This window comes from Branchiostoma lanceolatum, chromosome 17 (genome assembly GCF_035083965.1).
Source record: "Branchiostoma lanceolatum isolate klBraLanc5 chromosome 17, klBraLanc5.hap2, whole genome shotgun sequence".
In the NCBI taxonomy this organism is placed as follows: domain Eukaryota; kingdom Metazoa; phylum Chordata; class Leptocardii; order Amphioxiformes; family Branchiostomatidae; genus Branchiostoma; species Branchiostoma lanceolatum.
The window spans coordinates 5853475-5874662 of record NC_089738.1 but is presented as its reverse complement, the minus strand read 5'-3'; the positions used below and the strand labels follow the sequence as shown (position 1 = coordinate 5874662).

General features: G+C 39.8%; 1 protein-coding gene across 1 annotated transcript; it reads right to left on the bottom strand.

Moving 5' to 3' along the window:
* Nucleotides 1-1019: 1019 nt before the first annotated feature.
* On the bottom strand, nt 1020-21050 carry LOC136423343 (cilium assembly protein DZIP1L-like). Its single transcript, XM_066411473.1, has 21 exons — nt 20902-21050; nt 19922-20035; nt 17767-17814; nt 17358-17455; nt 16247-16318; nt 15909-15974; nt 15516-15653; nt 14762-14947; nt 14087-14206; nt 13015-13227; nt 12313-12420; nt 11386-11571; nt 10407-10596; nt 8870-8991; nt 6079-6265; nt 5190-5400; nt 4321-4527; nt 3671-3914; nt 3138-3208; nt 2876-2973; nt 1020-2215 (listed from the first exon to the last, which is right to left on the bottom strand). The coding sequence occupies exons 2-21, from the start codon at nt 20010-20012 to the stop codon at nt 2115-2117; spliced, it is 2757 nt and encodes a 918-aa protein (XP_066267570.1). The 5' UTR covers nt 20013-20035; nt 20902-21050; the 3' UTR covers nt 1020-2114.
* Between the last annotated feature and the right edge of the window lie 138 nt (nt 21051-21188).

The window sequence follows — 21188 nt, the reverse complement described above, 5'->3', positions numbered from 1 at the left end:
TACCAAAAATCATTACCATCCGATACTGATTTGCATAACAATGTCTAATCATGTACATCGTCACTCAAGCTATCTACCTACCAAAAATCATTACCATCCATCAAGCCCTTCTTGAGTTATTCCCTTTCGAAGTCAGATGCAAAACCTGCTTCCAAAAAAGCCGCTAGGGGGCCCAAACCCACATCAATTACTCTCTGTCCAAAGATCTATCTACCACTCAAAAATAAGTTCCATAGCATGTCCAGAACACGAGATATCAAAACAGCACGTTCCGCTGCAGTACCGTAAGAAGACGCTAGGGGGCCTAAAATCTAAAATCGTTTTTAGGTCTCATCAAAACCTACCAACATACCAAGACAATCCATCAAGGCATTCTCGAGTTAAGCTGTGCCACTACACACAAACGCTACCCTCTGCATAACCTTCTCGGCGAAGGTAATTAGGATGTTAAGTTTTATTCTACACTTCTATTTTGTTTTATGTTTAAGAATTCTTGCCATACTTTGTACAATGTACAATTGTATACAGGCTGGAAAGGGCAGGGCCGCTATGGAAGGTAATGAATCGAGCATATCGTGCATGCTGGGAGGATGGCAATGCAAGAACATCCCTTGCCAAACTGTTGTCTAATGTAGCATTAATGCCGCACTACGCACTTCTTACCGGAGCACATTGGGCTAAAGGCTGTGGCAGAAAGCACTAATGCTGGAAAGATGCCAACTAATTGGTTCAAGCCTTGGTCCAAGGCATGGCTGCTAGGATATTGAGGGACTGGTATTTGGACAGCCATAATTACCATGAAATTACCAAGGCAGTGTGCACTAACCAAGCATTAGTGCTGCATGTGTATTTCTGGCATTAATGCTACATTAGACAACAGTTTGGCAAGGGATTCTAATTGCCTAAGTGACTTGCACACAGAGAACTCTAAACTTCATTTTTGGTTTTATTTACAGTACATGTATTAACATAATATATTCATTGGTTTCTACAATAACTATGGAAAACAAATGATGAGCCAGGGTAAAACTTGTTAACTGTAACTTACAAAGTGAAACACTTTCTATTGCTTTTTACGACACATCCTTATTGCAGTACATACAGTCATGTAGTTTATGTTAGTCCATGTGAAAGAACAATATTATTAGTATAATATTACTAATACATGTCACACTTTTCTGACCTTGAAATCATCGAAATATACTTTCTGTCAGGCCAGTTATTGCTAAATATGTACAATGTTGTCATAACAATTGACATCATAAAATAATTATGCACAAAGTGAGGTATTTACACTTAATCATCGTTAATGAAAGACAACTCATCATGTTATATAAAGACAATTCAAACTCTATAACTGGATAAGAATTCGGAGATTTATTTCCGGACGTTTCAAGTGATATCCATCACTCTTCTTCAGCGTCACTAGTTGAAATGTCCGGAAGTAAATCTCCGAGTTTTATCCAATTTTTGAGTTTGAATTGTCTTAAAGTTTTGTATATTGTTTACCTGGATGTCTAACCTTCATAAATTGTTCTAAAACATTTGTGCCTCATAAAATGACACAATATGAATCTCAGAGGATGAACAAGATACATATCTCTAGGCACTGACTGCATTTCTGGTAAAACAACCAAATTCTGAACAATATTTGCAGAAATTAAAAGGCATGGAATGCTGGAAGCACTTTAAAGACTCTAGAAATGGCTAGCAGACTTGGCCAGGTGCTTTAAATCTCATAAAACTCATTCAAATATTTAAAAAAAAAATCAATCTTTGAATGAGTGTTCCTGAATAAAAAGTGCCTTGCCTATATACACAACACTATTAGACAAATGGGCATCACTGCCAACAACAATTACTGTAATAATAATATTGAACTTACACTACTGTTAATTTAAAATTTATTAGTGAGAACACTACCAGTGACTAGTTGTAGTTGCACTTTTCTTTCAGCAAAAGTGAGTGGATTTAATGTCGAAATAATTAAAACATAATGATATATACAACTTCACAGATTGATATTAACTTCATCTAAGTCTTGCATATGAAGTACAGGCGAGGAAAGAACTAAAGGAGCATAAGGCATCATGGGTACAGTTGGAGGTCAGAGGTTAGAGATCACTGAGGTCGAGGTCATCATCATCCCAGTCAGTGACCGATGCCAGGGAGCTCTTCACAGAGGACGGTCTTCCCGCGGTATGGTCCTTCATTGCTGAGGAAACAAGAATTATCAAAAGTGTCAAGAGGTCCATTTTTCCTAGTACAGTCAAACCTGCCCAAGGCGACCACCCAGGGGGACCTAGGAAAAGCGGTCGCATTGGACAGGTGGTCGCCTTGAACTTTGAAGAGGAAAGACTCACAACATGTTCCCAAGTTGAGGTTTAATGGCAACTCTTATACAGCCTTATGCTATGGTCACATTTCCAAACCGGGGCCCGGCTGGGCTGTTTGCCGGAACGAAAAATAAAAGCGTATGTCAGGAAAAATACACAAATTATAATCATGATTTACATTTGTATATTTTGACCTTTGTGTGTTTTACTGACTTTTATACCATACTTTTCAGTGCCGCAAACTGCCCGGGCGGGCCCCTGTTTGGAAATGTGACCGTAGCATTACATAGGTGGCTGGAAAATGATGCTATTTTAGACAGCATAACCATTAACCACGATCATGTTCAATTCCCATTGACAGAAAGATCCTAAAAATCAAAGTGTTATACTTTCGTTTTGATGTTTGTGTACTTGTGATCGAAAGTGGTCATCTATATACGCCGGGTGGTTGCCCGAGCAGGTTTGATTACAGTTTTACAATTTTTGGCATCTGCCAGAAGAGTTTAACACAGTCATCTAAATGAGACATTGATCCATACCTCTGGCCCCAGCCGATGATCCCCACACACTGGTACCCAGGGTGTTGGTAGAGTCTGAGTCATGGTGACGACTGGTACCCGCAGTGGGAGGGCGCGACCTGAAACAGCACAAAATGATTCTGGTTAGATATAATCAGATTGGATTAAATTTGCAAAACACTCTCAAATTGCTCCATTTTTAAAATATACATATCAAGTTTCAGCATATCCTTTAGCAGAAGTTGAAAGTTGTTCTAATCTTATATGAAAGAGGCCACCTTACCTGTTCCGACCATCTGGGTTCTCTGACAGAGAAGACAGGGAGAAGGTATCGTGGCTGTCATCTTCGTCATCCTGTCAAGTGAACATTGAAGTCAATATACAAACTTCAGGGCGGCTAATGACAAGTATTATCACACAGTCAGCATTTAACATTCAGCCTTTGAACCACTGACAAAAATTTGAACAGAAACTACTATCTGTGATACTGGATCAGTATCATCATTGTAAAACTTGTCTGTTGAAACTCTGTAAAATTGTGTTACTTCAAGATATTGTAAAGCATAGATATTTTCAGCAGTTTTATTTCATGGTAGCTAGGAGGGAAAAAGGTTTTTATATACTGTGATAGAAGTTTGCAGTAGAAACAATGCTGTTACAGTAGTACAATTAAGAAAAAAAAAAAACAGTTACTGTAAAATTACAAAAGACATCCTGCAGTTTTGTTATTAATCACAGTAAGACATCAAAGTGAAAATAAAACTACCGCAAACATTTCAAGACCTAAAGTAATACTGTAACAGCAATTTTGCCCACCTCAAAGCTGTCCCCGCTAGTTCTCCTGTTTTGCTGCCCTCGTGCCTTCTCTCCCGACATGGCGTCCACCGCTCCTACTGGCTTCTTATCCTCCTTCCTCCTCCCTGTCAGCTGTGCCTCAATGGACTGTGCCAGCTCCTTCACCATGGTACCCTGGGGCTGTCTCACTGCTGACACGGGGGAGCGAGGCTTGGATGCACCTGCTTTCACCTTACTTGGGCTGATTTCTTCCAATTCACTGCCACTACAAGTGGAGAATACATTGATGAAGGTTAGACATCCAGGACAGTCAGATAATAAGTTATACCAAATGACAGTCTTACTCAGAGTTTTAGTTTAAAACCTGCTGGTTACTTCTGTTGTTCCCTTTACAAATACGCCATTGCAGTTCCACTGACAAATACCAGGGGGCCTAAAATCAACCTTGACCTTTCTCCTCCCAATACCTACCCACATACCAAATATCATTACAATCCATCTACACGTTCTTCAGTTATGCTGACTTTAAGCATCCGGAGACACACACATAAACGCATGCAAACACAGGCAAACACACTCATAACAATATCCCCATGAGAAGGTCTTTTTTTGATGGAGATAATTATGGTGCCAATACTCTAAGACTTATACGATACAAGGGTGCCTTATACCTTCCTGAGTCCCAGTTGCTTTCAGTCTCGTCATCCCCAGCGTGGGGAATAGCCAATGCCCCACCCCTGGGGGCAGGCTGGGGGCTGGAGGGGGTACGCTGTCGGGGCTGGGGGGTTGGGGTGGGGCTGGGGGTTCTGGGGCCAGCATCATGGATCTCAGGAAGGGACACTTCACTCTCCGAGGACAGGGAGTAATCGTCCTCAGAACTGTGGAGGGAGGGAATTAAAGATCACATTGCCGTTACAGTAAAAACTAAATATAATGCATGGCTATCAATTTGACCTTTGGCTTATAATACATTTATTGCAAATATATGCCAGAGTGCTAATTGCAAGTACATGTACATGTTATATCGGTATTACAGAAAATGCATGACTTTCCTAAACCATAACAAAAAAAACAGTCTCCAGTTTAAATTTGAAATTCCACTTTTTTCTATTTTGACAAGTGCTTGGTAAAAAAAAAACATCTTTTCCATATAAAAGCATTTTAGTGAAAAGTGTTTTCATGTAATGATAAGTATTGTGTACAGTAATGAATGATAATAATAACTTTTGTGAATATTCATTCTAAATTTTTTTTTTCTCTTGCAGATTTTGCAGGAATTCCTACAAGAACAATATTATTTTTCCTTCAGGAATTCCTGCAGAAAGAATGCTTTTCTGCAGGAATTCCTGCAGAAACAATGCTTTCCTGCAGGAATTCCAGCAGAAGAAAACCTTTCCTGCAGGAATTCATGAAGACAATACCTCATCCATAGCAATGTCATTAGGATATGAGATTATTAAAAAGTATGAATATATTAACTTTTGTTTTACAACAGTTTCTGTTCACACAAACTATTTTGTTCAAGTAATGTCCATCTTACCCAGTACTGGTCAGTGTCCCTGTCGCAGATAGGTGTTCTCTGTCCAGTCTGTCCGGTGTGGCAGTCCTAGGGGCAGGTTTGGGGGGATCCTTCCTGACCTTTGAACCCTGCCCCTGTCTCTGTGACCCCGAGTCAGGGCGTGGTCTCTTCTGGGCGGCCCTGACAGGAGGAGGGGTCTGGTCGGACCAGCCACGCTGCTGGGATCCTGTGGCTGGAGGGACAGGTTTAACAACATCATGATAAAAATAAATATAGAATACAACACGGTTTATTCCGTATCCCCCGAGGTACCGGCCCAACCGCGGGTCGGATCGCCCGATGACTGGGACCTACGGTGATGTGGAACACATCGTGTTAAATGTATTTCATTTATGTCATACCCACCTGAGAAAACACACAATTCAATGCGAAACACACCAGAAGTTGAGAAAAGTTGGTGTCCTCAAACAAAAAATTGTAACAGCCGCAATCCCAACGACTGAATCCAGTATTCGAATTTTTGACAGTGGTGCACTTGAAATGCATTCTAAATATTCTATGGAAGCCTGTGTGATAATTCCAACATAGAATTAGAAAAAGCAGGGCTGTATAACCCCACTCGGTCCAAAAATCAGAACTTCATGACACGAAGATGTACATGTATTTTAGCAAGCATAGAATGAATGACAGATTAAACAACAAGAATCAAAAACATGGGCTTGCAAAGAATAAGTGAGACGGAAAACCTAAGCATTGTTAGGCAACCTAAGCATTACTGACACGTTTTACCCCCTGAAATCGCTTAAGGCACCTTTAAGCTGGCAACAACCCTGTTCAAAAGATAAAAATGAACAGCATGCAGAAGAAGAGCAGTGTGAATAAGTTTAACCTGTGTAAGACCAAGCCTCACCTGAGGAGGGTCGACTGCTGCCTGCCTTAGGAGACTTTTGAAGCTCTTTCGCTCGTCTGTCCACAAAGTCCAAGTGCTGCTGGCGGACATCCCAGAATTCCTTGTACTGATCGGCAATCTGGATCCGCTCGGTCTTCAGGACTTTCAGTTTGTTTTCCAATGACTGAGCAGTTATCCCTGTGGTGCCCTAATAAAATATATGTGATATGTCATATAGCTTTATAGATAATTAATGTTATTCGATCAGACCCTCGTACACGTAGCGCCTAGTGGCACATACATGTACAGTGTAGGTCTGCTGCTGCCATGCGGCGTGCCTGCAAAGCTGGTGTGTTACGCCGAAAGGCCGTTATACCGGCTATACAGATACAGGTCAGCATGTTTTCTTGCTATTTCAGTAGTAGTAGGGTATATTTAACAGGGAGGGGTTGCTAGCCCTTCCCCTTTATGATAGTTGAGGCACCTACTCAAATATACACATAGGACCCCCATTTTAGTATATTTACATCCCTTCTGAAAGATGGGTGCAGCCCCAAATGAGATGATCTGACCCAGGATTGAACCAGCACGGTGGTCACGTTGCTATGGATCCGTCAGCGTTGTTATGCAAAAGTTTCCCGCCCACAAGCGGGGGTGCCATTAGCCGGGCGGTATAAAATAACAACAACACAAATCTTGCACAAAATAACGCATGATCTGATTATCGCACTAAGAAAAAATACATGCACACGCAAACTACATTAGTTCGCTTTGAAAATCTGTATGATATACGAGTTGACCGCGAACACGGCGCTTCAAATTACCCGCGTTTGATACGTGTATGTATAGGTTGCTTTCGGTCATTGAACTTTGAACCTATGGACTTTTTGGTCTAATTTACGTAGCAAACAATAGTTTTATACATACTTTAGACTTTAGGAACTTTGAATTCAATTTCTATTGAGTAGTTTTTGATGTCTGAGAGATTTTAACTTATTTCGCCAATTTGTTTGGACGTCTTCTCCCATAGTTCCCTATCGGCCCAATAGAATCTTATAATTTTTATTCAAGATGGCGGCTAGATAGTTGGCTTTCGGACGATTGTTTTTTTGTCGAATTCTAGCGTTGGTACCGGGAGATATCACCCAAAATACGAATCGAACGCTTTATCTAGAACTTCACGTGGAAGAATGGTTATGTTCTGGAAAGATAATGAGCTTGTCGGTAAAGATCACAGTACTTCGCTAGCGTCTGTTCTGGGGCGGTTAATCCAGATGCAAATGAGTGGGAAATACCTCCATTGTATTTGTCACCCGGACCAAGCGAGATAATTACCCGCGAATTTCAACTACCAACGAGGCCACGAGGGTTTGTAGAGACAGAAACCTCGACCAATTTCTAATAAAAAGACGCCTGAACGGTACCATTGGTGATTGAAATACGCGTGGGTAAAATAATGTAAAAAAATACACGAATAAGACCCGCAAGTGTGTTATCTGAAGAAACCAGAACATGGCGTCGGAACATGGCGTCGGTTTGAAAACAAAGGAAAATCCAGTTCTGCTGTCAAACAATCACACCCTGATCTCTTCCGTATTTCCCCAGCAGTTGATTTACTCATGGGTATTTTTATACAACGTACATCTCCTTTGTATAGGAATGCACCATTTTTTCTACCAGTCAAAGCTGCCAGGAAATGTTTAGTGTCAGCACAAGCCGACACATTCGGCATATCAAACGCTGGCGTGTACACTGTTACCACGATGGAATTACGGTCTTTAGACCGTGTTATAGTACAAAAATGACGAGAAGGAGTTTGTTATTAGAAAGAATACGTTTTTAGATCGGAAAACGTAGGGTGTGATTATTGAGTGGCTGTGTAGGACAGCGCCAGACACGTCAGTACACCAGTTCTTGTCAAACACTCAAATGTATCAAGGTGAGTGCTACGTTTTGGGGTCTCTGTATGTGGTAAAATTCAATGTTTTTGTTTACAATGGAAATATTCGACTTCATCTATGAACTATTCGAATTCTATTTGTTAATTTTAAATTTCTGCGTGTTTAAGAAAGTAATGTACGGAATAAAGGCCGGGGTATTGTTTATCATATCGGCGGGTTCTGCGGCGTCTCCGGCGGTTGCGCATATAGTCTAGAACCCTCGGCGGGGAATTACGGTGAGTTATGGCGGAAACTGCGATTTCTTGATGGCCTTAGTTTGGGCGTTCTGTGTGGTAGGATAGACCCAAATATAGCTAAGAAAGAATTGAAACGGTGGTGTCAGTATGAAGCTTGAGAGCGTGGGAATGATTGAAATGAAAGCTGGGGTATTGTTAATGTGTTAACCAGAGAACAATAAAGGCGGAGACAAGGCGTGCATTTGAAAAGGACAAGTTCGCGGGCAAAATCCTGCTCGGCTTGGTGCAACCAAAACAAATCTAGTTCCCGCCTGCAAAGGCGTAAACCAATCAGCTACTGTTGCCAGTAGTGACAGGGGTGATTGACATCGATTCCTCATCAATATGCATGCTTTACAAGTGAGGAAAAATCAAGGCCTTTTTGACCACCGTGCAGGGTCTCCCAGTTACCGACTGATTGGAACAAGGAGCTCAACTGTGAGACTGCTACCAGTTGAGCTACAGGAACATCTCAAAGTGTTATTACTAGCATCATTTATTTGATTACGCTTGACTTTATGTGGCAGATTAAGTAATAACAATTGTTAAAAAAACAGAATGTCATGGATGCTACTGTACATGTTTGCTTTACTGCATTAGTTTATGCTTAGTACTGGATTTTTCAACAGTTCTTACCGGCCGTATCCCTCTCTTCTCCAAGTTCACCTGTAGCTCCTCTTCAAGTTCGTTCTTGATCCCCTGGATAAGAGTCGGGTTCTTCTTCAGAGCCTCAACCAGTCTCAAGCTCCTGGTGGTCCCTGATGAAGAAAATAATTGTTCAGTTCTTGTTTCGTTCCTTGTAGTGTCTAGTGGCACATACATGTAGGGCAGCAAGATTCCTTACTGTTTTAGTAGCAGGGTATTTTTCACAAGAAGGGGTTGCTAGCTCTTTCCCTGAACAGAAAAATCATCATCATTCCAGGGTGTACAGAACAATAAGGAGCATTTAGTAGTCTTTTGACAAATGACTGAGCATGATTTTGGAAAGAACATACTGATTGCTATCAAACAGTACCCTTCTCAATAATGTATAGATTCATAATTGAATAAAAATAAACATACCTAACCAATGGAGATAGAAACAACCCTTCCAAACATTTGCACATTTGTGCAACGCAACAATGCAGAACATCAACAATGGGAAGATTAGAAAACATATCACAAGCATATTTTGCTTTGAAGAACTATTAAGACTTCATTTTGATAATTATAAAATGTTCTTGTGGTACAACAATGTTACAATTTGCAAACTATGGTTTGGTCTTATATAGAGTGATTAAAAACTTGCAGCAGATTGAGTAATCACAAAGGGCATTAATATGCTTGTGCAATATGCCTGTCCTTGGTGCTGAATGACATACTAAGATGACTTGTGTCCCTGTCCTTGGTGCTGAATGACATACTAAGATGACTTGTGTCCCTGTCCCTGGTGCTGAATGACAAACTAAGAAGAATTGTGTCCCTGTCCTTAGTACTGAATGACAAACTAAGAAGAATTGTGTCCCTGTCCTTAGTACTGAATGACATACTAAGAAGAATTGTGTCCCTGTCCTTAGTACTGAATGACATACTAAGAAGAATTGTGTCCCTGTCCTTAGTACTGAATGACATACTAAGAAGACTTGTGTCCCTGTCCTTAGTACTGAATGACATACTAAGAAGACTTGTGTCCCTGTCCTTGGTGCGGAATAGCATACTAGTACAGTACTAAGCAGACTTGTGTCCCTGTCCTTGGTGCTGAATAACATACTAGTACAGTACTAAGCAGACTTGTGTCCCTGTCCTTGGTGCGGAATAGCATACTAGTACAGTACTAAGCAGACTTGTGTCCCTGTCCTTGGTGCTGAATAACATACTAGTACAGTACTTAGCAGACTTGTGTCCCTGTCCTTGGTGCTGAATAGCATACTAGTACAGTACTGAGCAGACTTGTGTCCCTGTCCTTGGTGCTGAATAACATACTAGTACAGTACTGAGCAGACTTGTGTCCCTGTCCTTGGTGCTGAATAACATACTAGTACAGTACTGAGCAGACTTGTGTCCCTGTCCTTGGTGCTGAATAACATACTAGTACTATACTTAGCAGACTGGTGCCCCTGTCCTTGGTGCTGAACAATACATCAACTATAATCAACAATGGTTGAAAAGGACAGCATATCTGTAATCTGTCTACCTGTTAGATCATTAGTTGATAACATGGTGTCCTCCATGGTGGATTCCTCCTCCTCCTCTTCAGTTTCCGACTCCTCCGTTGTTTCCGGCGAGGGTTCTCGTATGCCGGGCACCTTCTGTGGGGAGGGGCCTCTCTTGGGGGGGCTGGGGGACACTGGGGGCTTGCCTTCATTTCTGGCGGCAACTGGAGGCTGGGGATGGGGGTTACAGAATAATCACTTTTTTTTCAATCATTATGTGGATTGCACAATATAAACAGCACTTCTGATCAAGAGTGATACAAAAGTGCAATCTGCTTTTTACAAGCAGTGAAAATTCCACCAGCACGTATGAAGAATGTAAGAATTCAATGTCATGTTCGCATATCTAAGGTCAATATCCTTTGGCAGTTTCTCTGATGCAACGTTGACCAAAGAGGACGAAAGAGACGATTGTAATTTGTTTGAATGCCAAGCTATATACTGCATGCGCATTACGTTCTGAATATGTGCTCTATGGACCTTTTCAAAAAGCTGTTTGAAACAGGATGGTGCACTGTTTATTCCTCAACGGTCTCAAAATGTACAAATGGTTGAATGATTGAGTAATTGAGTGAGTGAATGAGAGTGAATGAGTGACTGAGAGTTAGTGTGTGACCGAGAGTTAGTGTGTGAGTGTGTGTGACTGAGTGACTGAGAGTGAGGGTGTCAGTGACTGAGAGTGAGTGACTGAGAGTGAGTGACTGAGAGTGAGTGACTGAGGGTAAGTGACTGAGAGTGAGTGAGTGACTGAAAGTGAGTGAGTGAGTGACTGAGACTGAGTGAGTGACTGAGAGTGAGTGAGTGATCATAAGTGAGTGTGTGAGTGATCATAAGTGAGTGAGTAAGCAGTAAAACAACAGTGAGTAGAAAGTGTAAGGTTCCTTACTGGCCTGAGTGTGTGACTGAGTGTGTGAGTGAGTAAGCAGTATAACAACAACAACAAGTAGAAAGTTTCCTTACCGGTCTGCTAGCCAGGTCATCTATCTGTTTCCTCTGCTGCTTGATGAGCCTCTCCTGCTCCTTGGCCCTGCGGATCATCTCCTCCACCTGCTGGTCCTTCTTCTTGGACTTGTTCACGATTCCTTCCCGCTCGTTCTGCAGGGCTGACGTCGTATCCGACAGCAGACTGTTCATCTTCTCCAGTTCCTAAACAAGAACAAGTATGTATCCCACCATTAACTTCAAAGGAATAATGACACTTTTGCATTGATTATGCAAATTAGACCCTTATTTGCATAAATGGAATCTGTAATGTTCCACCAGCCATAAATTTCATATATTATTTGTATTCAAGTCCTATTCTGGAAAACACTGCAATTGTAGATTTTCCTCATATATTTATTTACTTCTTTATTGAACTTCTCAGTAGAAATGGATGGCATGACGAACCAGGTGTACCCCGCAAATTAGCAAATAATAAATAAATAGTGGTCAACAAAAGCAGTATACTATATGAACCATGTCAGGCGAAAAGATAATACCATCATAGCAATCATTGCTTTCCTACATTCAACACTTAAAATTATGCTAATTCTTCTAAATCATTTATGCTGGATAGTACATGTACATGTGCACCATTTAGCAGATGAAAAGAGAACTGCAGAAAATCTCAACAAAAGAAAGGTAAGGTGTGATTCAATGAGCCAAAAAGGTGGCACTGGCAATGAAATAAGTATAGAACTGTACAGCATCAGTCTAAAAGTCTACCCCCTATGATAGTGATACTCAATTTTCCATATCTTAAAACTTAACGCAGATTCTTCCAACTCATTGAAGCTTTACAGTACATGCACACCACCTAGCAGATCACAAGAGAACTGCAGAAAATGCAACACACACAAAAACGGTACACCGTACAGTGTAAAATGTATTTCATTGAGTCCATACCTGTGTATGCTTGTCCTGCATCTTTCTCATCCTGTTTTTCCACTTGTCTTCCTGGGAATTCAACTGTGACTTGAGATCCCCCTTCATGTTGGCCTCAATCCCTGCCATCTACACAATGTAGAACAACCAGTCAATCAAAAATCAGCAAAATACAATTTATACAACAAAGCTATGACATTCTTCCCATCACGAATTCATAATCAGGGATTGAAATTCATTTTTGGGAAAAGAGGGAACCTAAATATCTAGGTGCACGGATAGAATTTTTTGATGCACAACATAGAATAAAGTACTAGTCAGCAACCGTAATTACAAACCTTATCGTCTCTTTAAGAATTTCGATCTGTAATTCTATTATACAGTTATAGCTAAGTTCTAAGTTCCAAACATGAACTAAGTATATCAAACAAAGACAGCAAAGGTTTTATTGCTTTTTTATGATATTCAAGAACATTCTGTATACGAGTGCACAATTATACTGTACCTTTACCTTATAGCCTACAAAAATATCTACGTGCACTGGTGCACCCAGTCAAATATTAGGTGCACAACTTCAAGTGTGGGTGCACCAAGTGCAAATGTACACAGTATTTCAAGCCCTGGCATATCATATTGGGTTATATTTCTCTGAAATAACTTTTATTACAAAGCGGTGCAACCTTCATTTCTTAGCCATAGTCAAGAGAAGGTCAGATTTCTCACCTTGTCATTCAGCTCTTCCTTTAACTGCTGCACCTCCTCCTGTTGTTTCCTCAGCGTCTCTCGTTCTTCGTCCATGTCGTCTCGTAGCGCCCCGAGGTTCGACCGCGGACCGGATTTCTGCTGCTCCAGCAGCGCATTCTGGGATGCTTGGTACTTTTCATTCACCTCTTTTAGCTCCTTCATAAACATGTTGCTCATCTTTTCCATTTGCTCCTATCACAGAAAAAAAGATCAACTTTCGAGACTTTGATACAAAAGCAAGTTTGAGGTTTACTTATGATATAACCGCCATTACCATTAATCCGCTGAGTTACATAAATCTGCAACTTTGAAAAACAGTGGGTTTGAGAGATCTCTAGTGCAGCACCCCATAGTATGCACAGTTAAGGTATACATTGTACAAGAGTGTGTTATACTGAGGGACGTTGGGTTGGAGCTCTGTTTTGGCACATCTTATTTGGGTGACAGAATTATGTACCCTCAGCTGGTAGAATTATGTTAGTAGACATTACCAACTAATATGAACTTTCATGCTTATTGGCTCAGTGAATTATCTAAAATCCTTTTTTGCTTTTATCATATTTCTGTATGCAGACCCTTCAATCATTCACACTCATTGATATCAATTTTAACATCAGTCTCTGTTTTAAACATCACCATCCTATTTGCTTAGTTCTGGAAAGCACTGCATCATGTGATGATCATGCTACTGTCATATGACAATCATGTGACTGTCATGTGACAATCATGTGACTGTCATGTGACAATCATGTGATCCCCACCTGATATTTCTTATTATATAACTATTACAGCCACGTGTGCACCATCCTAATGCTTTAAGTTCTGGACAGCACTGCATCATGATATGATCATGTGACTGTCATGTTACAATCATGTGATTACCATGTGATCCCCATCTGAAATTTCTTACTATATAACAATTACGTCTGCATGTGCACCATCCTAATGCTTAGTTCTGGACAGCACTGCATCATGTGATGATCATGCTCCTGTCATGTGACTGTCATGTGACTGTCATGTGACAATCATGTTGCTGCCATGTGATCCCCACCTGATATTTCTTCTCCTGCACCTCCTTCCAAGCCTCCATCTCTTTCCTACTCTGGTCCTGTAATCTCTGCTGTTTCTCCATGTCCTGAGCGATTCCCAGATTTCTTTGATTCCTCTCATCCTGAAAATAACAATCAAAGAATCAATAATGACAAAATATTCAATTGAGGGGGCACCCCCAGTTTATTTTGGGTCTTAATTCAAGGTTGCACACCCTCAAGTCTAGCAACCGTCTTTCCAGGAAACACTTTTGAGCAAAATAAATTTGTATGGGAATGAAAGATATCCCTCAACCTATAAGAGCAACTGAGTTTCTGTTTCTTTAACCTCTCCAATCTTAGTAAATGTTAGGAGGAAAAGGTATTTTCCCATCAAAAATAATGTGCAAAATTGGGCATTTTCACAATTTTGACACAAAAATGACTGTTTGTTATTGCCAGAAATAGATAACTCTAAGGTACATGTATAATCAAGCCAATTAAGAAAATCCTACCACTGGCATTTTCACAATAACCCGACGCGCGAGGCAATGTAAAATGGCCAACAGATTGCAACAAAGGTCAATCTGGGGTCAAGGGGCAGTTCACTTTCCCTCTGCCCCATTGCAATGCTTCCCCTTGTAATTTCTTTCCTAAAAAACTCTGAACATCAAGTTGAACTAAAATCTAATCCTCACATGTAGTTGTGACTCAGTTAGTCTGAGTCTCTCCTTGATCTCTGTGAGTTCTACCTCCAACTTCTGAGTGGCAGCCCTGGACTGTACCATTGTGGCGTCCGTGGGGGGTAGAGACTCCGGGTGCCTCCTGTACACATGCTGTTGTAGGAAGGAGGAGTTCAGGAAGGCCTTGTTGCAGTGGGGGCACTGTGAAGTAATAAGCACAAGATTAACACAGCGGAAAATTTGAGTAAGAAAATAAATCATATTCCAGCTTATAAGAGTGCCTCATTCACCACCTGAGTAATTTAATCTGAATGTAGCAAAAAACAACAATACATGATTTTGCATGTAGAAATTCAATGGCAGCCGAAACACAGCCCTAGACAGATTTATCGGTACTGCAGACAGCGCATCATTTCTCTCGCGCATTCTCACGATATTTAGCGCTAGACGATGAATCAAACATGACTACTGCTTGTTTATGGCTTCAACCAAGAGCCACGCTTTCTTTTTTTAACCAACTTCTGTATTTCAGGCACAGTAATTTTTGATTAAAACAAGTTAACTATGGGTGCAAAAGAGTGAACAAGTATTCAGTAACTTGCTGTAACAGTTGTCATTTGTTGAGTGGTAACACTGCGCTATCTGAGTTTAGAAATACATTTGGTTGCGCCAAGCAAAATGTGGTTATGTGGCGCAACTGCGCTACATGGCTTATGTATTTCACATGCTGATAATATCATCATCATTCACTAATCAGAACTACACGTACCTTGTGGTAGTTGTTGGCTCCAGCCTGCATGATCAGCTGCTGAGCTGCTAACATTTTCTTCCTCTTCCTGCTCTCCTGTTTCACCTTTTGGAGCTCTTCTTTTAGCTTCCCCATCTCCTGTCTGGTTTTCTCATGTTCCTGGTGTGACACATAACAAAAATGATCTTGACCTTCTACATTTCTATGTTAGTACACATCCTGAAAAGGAGTCATATACTTGCAGGGTTAGACAAGTCCATTTGCCTGATTACCCAGGGCAAGTGAAAGTGCCGAACGGGTACATCCTAGTACATACTCTACTTGCCCAATCGGGTATGTGTGATTTTTCCATGGGCGTGATTTTCCAGGGTTAAACATTATGTAGATTTCATTCAAATTTTAGTTTATTCTTACCTCGTTAGCTTTTCTGAGTTTTTCCTCATGTGAACCCACGATGTTGGTCAGGTAGTCTTGGGAATGCTAGAATAAACAGGGTTGGACGGATAGTGTTATGTTTAAGAAACTTTAAATTGGTCTAAACATAACATTGATATATGTGATTTAAGAAGTATAATGTATTACTTAGCAGTTTTCTTCACAATTCTATAACAAAAGTGTTTTACTTATGTATAGCACTGTTTTATATTTAGAATCTTTACATTCAAATCATAGCAGTCTAGTGATCACAGGAAAATCTTCTTTTTCTAAAAATCTTTAAAAACTGAAAAGCAAGTAATGCTAAATCGACTTACCAACAAATACTCTATTGTGAGCTGTGCCAGACGGAACAGTTTGACAAAAGTGGGATCTACCATCCTCAAATCCTGCAAGAAAAAAACAACACTTTCAACATGGTCACTGTAATCAGCTCCTACATTGTATGTAGTCCAAAGTATCTGTATAGGTCATTGTTTTTCTTTGCAAAAAATGTTGAATTAGCATTTCTATGTATGATCTAGCATTCAAATAGATATGTGTGTATTCTACAAGTCAACATAGCAGGCTAGCTGTCAGCTAGCAGGAGGCCAGGGAGTCTTCTGGATGCCCTACTCGTACAGTAAGAAAACAACCCAGAGGATGCCTTGTTTCCCTTGTATTACAAGTTGTAATCACACACACACACACACAACCCTCTTGCCACTGTTGTATTTTTCCTCATACCACTACCAGACAGTTAGGCAGCATGAAAAATGATTGACATGCAAAGCTACCAGTTAATTGTTACCCATAGAGCCCATTGGGAAATTCTGTTTCTGATAGCCCCCCTCCTCCACTTTTTTGATGCCAGTGTCTATAAATGCTAGCTAAAAGCCTATACATAGTGAAGTTTAGTTAAAGGCACCCAGAGCATTTTATGAGGCTTGAAAACTGGAAATATTCTAGTTGCTGTAATTTTTATGAACTTGACATTTAATGCCACTGTTTACCACATTTGCGTGCGGATTTCTTATCAAAAGTGCTCAAAAGCGGCACAAAAATAATCTACATGGTGATATCTTAGTTTCACGCGCCTAGTGTAAATACTAGTAGACCGACACCGTAGCCCCGCCCACCTCCGTCAAAACGTAGAAATGCAAAATTAAAACATAAAGATGCACATATTTGACGGACATGCAGTCACTCTCTCATTGGTTGAACCACTAATTGTGATGGACAGTCAGGATCGGTCTATTAGGGCTTAGATTTTCTATCAGTTCTCACCGCACAATGACATCGTATCTTTGCTCCTTTAATGTCGATGTGTAATGGTACAATGTATAGTGTTATTGAAACATACTATGTTTGGGAATGACTAGAAATTAGAGTTTTATTATTCCAGTTTCAAGCCTCATGCTCTGGATGCCTTTAAACATTAGAACTGACCACTTCCTGCTGTATGTCACAGAAGGTGATGTTCATGATGTTGTCCTGGAGGGTGTGGAAGTCCAGCTCCCGGGAGATCCGGTCAACATCAACAGATGCTAACAAAACATGGACATCAATCAGAATAGCATTCAGAATTTAGATAGAAACTGTACTATCTTTTCAGAGATTATACACTTACAACATTGTCACAGGCTGGCACATGCCCCATTGATTCATGATACATTTTTGTACATCATAATTTATACGTGTTATGTTAAACTTGCGGAAAGATGCCTTTTCTGTCAAAATCAGTACTCAAATCATTGAAGACCTTTCCTTATGTTTTTTTTATTTTTATGCCTTTCAAAGTTTCATTCCAATGTTTGTACGAGTACAATATTGATATATCTTATTCTTAGTTTCTTACCTATTCTTCTCCAGTCTACTCTCTCAAACCTTTTCCTAAATTGGAAACCTATAGAAAAAAGGATAAAGTAAAACTGTAAATGTACTCTCATCTCCCAAATAAACGTACCGGTACGTTTATTTTTTTCAGCGTCAAAATCCACCCAGTACGTTCTTATTTTGGACGGTACGTTTATTGTTTTTTTTGAAAATCAGACCTTTGCTAACCATGGATTCCATTAAATTTGAAAGTTTGGGTTTTCCTGCCCCAATTTCCCCGGCAATTTTGCTCATAATTCACTATTTTTCGGCCAAGCGGCGTTGATTTCTCTGCCGGTATGACCCGCCCTTTGTGAAATCCCGGCGTAACTCGTAACGTATCGGTCGATCTCTATGACACTACAAAGTCAACGTTGTTATTGGGAGAAAATAAGACGCCACACTGACGTTTTGAAATGCAGTTCTTGTTTCATAAACAACTTTGACAGTCTCTGTTTACATCGTAAACCAAAGCACGCTGATCAGAAAAGAAACATGCCAGCGGCGCACAGTAACATTTAACGCATGTAACGTTAAATGTCTCTCACGTGTACTCACGTGAGATACAGTCTTTCCCAAAAGGAAACTATAAAAACAACACCACGAAAAATCTGTGTCTTAGCATAAGAAATTGTATAATGTCTTTCAAAATATATCAAAACATTTCAATCCTACCACAAACAGGAAAACTTAGCGCTTGGAAAATCGCCACTGTGACAATAACGCAGGACGTGACTCTGGCATGTCTGGTGGGAAAGTTTTGTCATGGAAGAGCTCACGTCGAGGAAGGGGAAACAACTCTTTTTGATCTACAATTAAAACTTCTTTGCCTTAGTCAGAAATATGTTTTGCATTTTTACAAAGAAACTGTCAATATTAGAGTCTATACATAAAATTGAATTGCAATCTAGTCACCGTTATTATCACTTAAAAATGCTTTAAAAACATCACCCCTCTACAGAAAGAATGTTGCAGTTTTCTAAGAACATTGATGTAGTTTTGTTAGCCCCGCCCCTTTCTGTCTTCGGCGCCAGCTACCATGGGTACTGTCTGGCTCACTCTTTCAAGTGTAACATGAGAACCCTGTGGTTAAAATGTGGCAACATCGTAAGCCTGAGGTTTCTCACAAATTTGTTGACAATTTAGTTTCTCAAAATGAATGTTTTTTTTTTCTACCTACAAGAGTAATTTCTGAATTTCAAATTATTTGGATTGCAACAACAAAAACCAGAACATCATATGATATTGTCCTTGATATTATATGATTATGTCCTTGACACAACACAATAGTTTGTGGCTTGTTATGTTTACAAATCTATGTTTCTATGCATAGAAGATAAATGGCAAGTTTGGAAAGAAAAAAGTTGCATCGTATATATTGTCATAATTCTTCTTTTTCTCTATGGCTTTTACAAATAAGTGAAGAACTTTACCTGTGATGACCATATCTTCAAGATATTGTAATTTTCTGTTCATGGTCTAAATGTTGACCCAATTTTTCAACATGGCTACTATTTTTTATTTTTTTTGAAGTGGCAAGGAAGATTACAATTTGAGCAAGATGTGTTCACTTATTCTGTTCAATATTTATAAACTTTACAGGTATGGTCCTCAGACAGGCATAAATGAATAAAGAGAACCTACAGCTACCTGCTTATCCTTTTTCCCTTGGACAGAAGTAGCATGGACACAGTTTATCTGAAAATTTGGTTAATTTCCGGGGGGTATGTTTATTCCGGGGGGTACGTTTATTAGATTTTGAAGATTTGTCCAGGGGGTATGTTTATTCCGGGGGGTATGTTTATTTGGGAGATGAGAGTACATACATGTACTAGTACTAAGTACTAAGAAGATGTGGTGACTGCAATTCACAATTTCTGCAAAGTAAAATCAGTACAAAACCAGGAAGGAAAGTTGGCATTTTTTACATTTATAATTTGCTCCCAATATGTCCAATATCTATCATTCGTGAAATCTTGGCTTTACTTGTTTACTATCAATAATCTTTTAGTTTTATTTTGGTGATATAAAAGTGAAATTCAGAAGTACTTAGTGAATGACAGCGTACAATTACATGTATAATTCTATTGTTCATGTATAAATTGTATGAACGTCCAAGGAGTGAGTGTTCCACCCACCTGTCCCGTTGGCTCCCATACTGGTCCTGTAGCCGTAGGACTGTCCCTGGGTCGGACCATAGCTGTACTGTCCTGGCATCATGGCAGTCATAACTCACCCACCAACATTAACCACTGGAAAGCAAAGGGTGGCACATCTGATTACAACATAAGAGTCACAAGTGGTAAACAATATATATTTCAAACATGAATGCGTTACTAGTACTAACTTACACAATAACAATAGCCCACAGCAACTTAAGTTTTCCTTCAAGAACGATATGCTATCTTTCAGAGATTATATCAAAGAATAGCTAAATACAGATTATAATGATTTTTCTTTCAAAGTTAGTAACAGCTGTTGCATTGCCTGCAGTTGAACAAAGGAATCATGAAAATTGATATTGTGACCTGGAAAATGCTTCTGATCAAGTGATCAAATACATGTGTACAGGTATATGTGCAAAATGTACTACTAGCCTAGAGTTTAAGCTTTTAACATTCAATAATTTGGTTGCCATTTTGATAAGTTAAAATTTATGATAATCTAACAACCAAAATAATTTACAATACCTAGTTTGCAGAATACTTTTCCCCTCTTCGTATTGCTTTAACACAGGCTCACAGCTCTAGACGTTTTTACAATGATTAAATTACACTATTCAAACATACACTGTGTTCTTTACACCCCAGGCGTTGACGCAAAGCCGCATACTTTTGACGTAATGTCATGTCATGCATTTATAATATTCAACCAGAGCGTGAAAAAAGCATTCTTAATCCATACAAGTAAAATGCATTGTGGTTTAGCCAAAAGCAGCCACCTGTTCAAAGTCTGCTACTAAACGTAAATCACAAGACTGAGTTTAGGCCCCGCCCTAGTACAAAGTTTTTTTTTTACAGATGCAAAGTCAAGTTGTTTACCTTAGCGATTAGCAGTTAGGTGACAAAAACAACTCCCTAAAACTTCACACCAAGGGTGATAAGCCGACATTTCTTACCAGAGGGCGTACCTTCTTCCCCTGCTGTCTCGGCGTAATGTTTGAGTGTGATTCACCGCCTCGATATCTCGAAAAACTGCGAAATTCCACAATCCACATGCAAAAATTTGTTCAAAACAGACGCCATCTTTGAAATTCGTTTACATCTCAAAGCATGCTGGGAAAATATTCAAACCAAAAATCATTTCACAAAAATTTTGTACAAAACAGAGAAAAAAATTTAATAAAATGTATCTCTTATGTATATTTATAAAGCATTCATGTTCTTCTTATTAAAATATATGTTA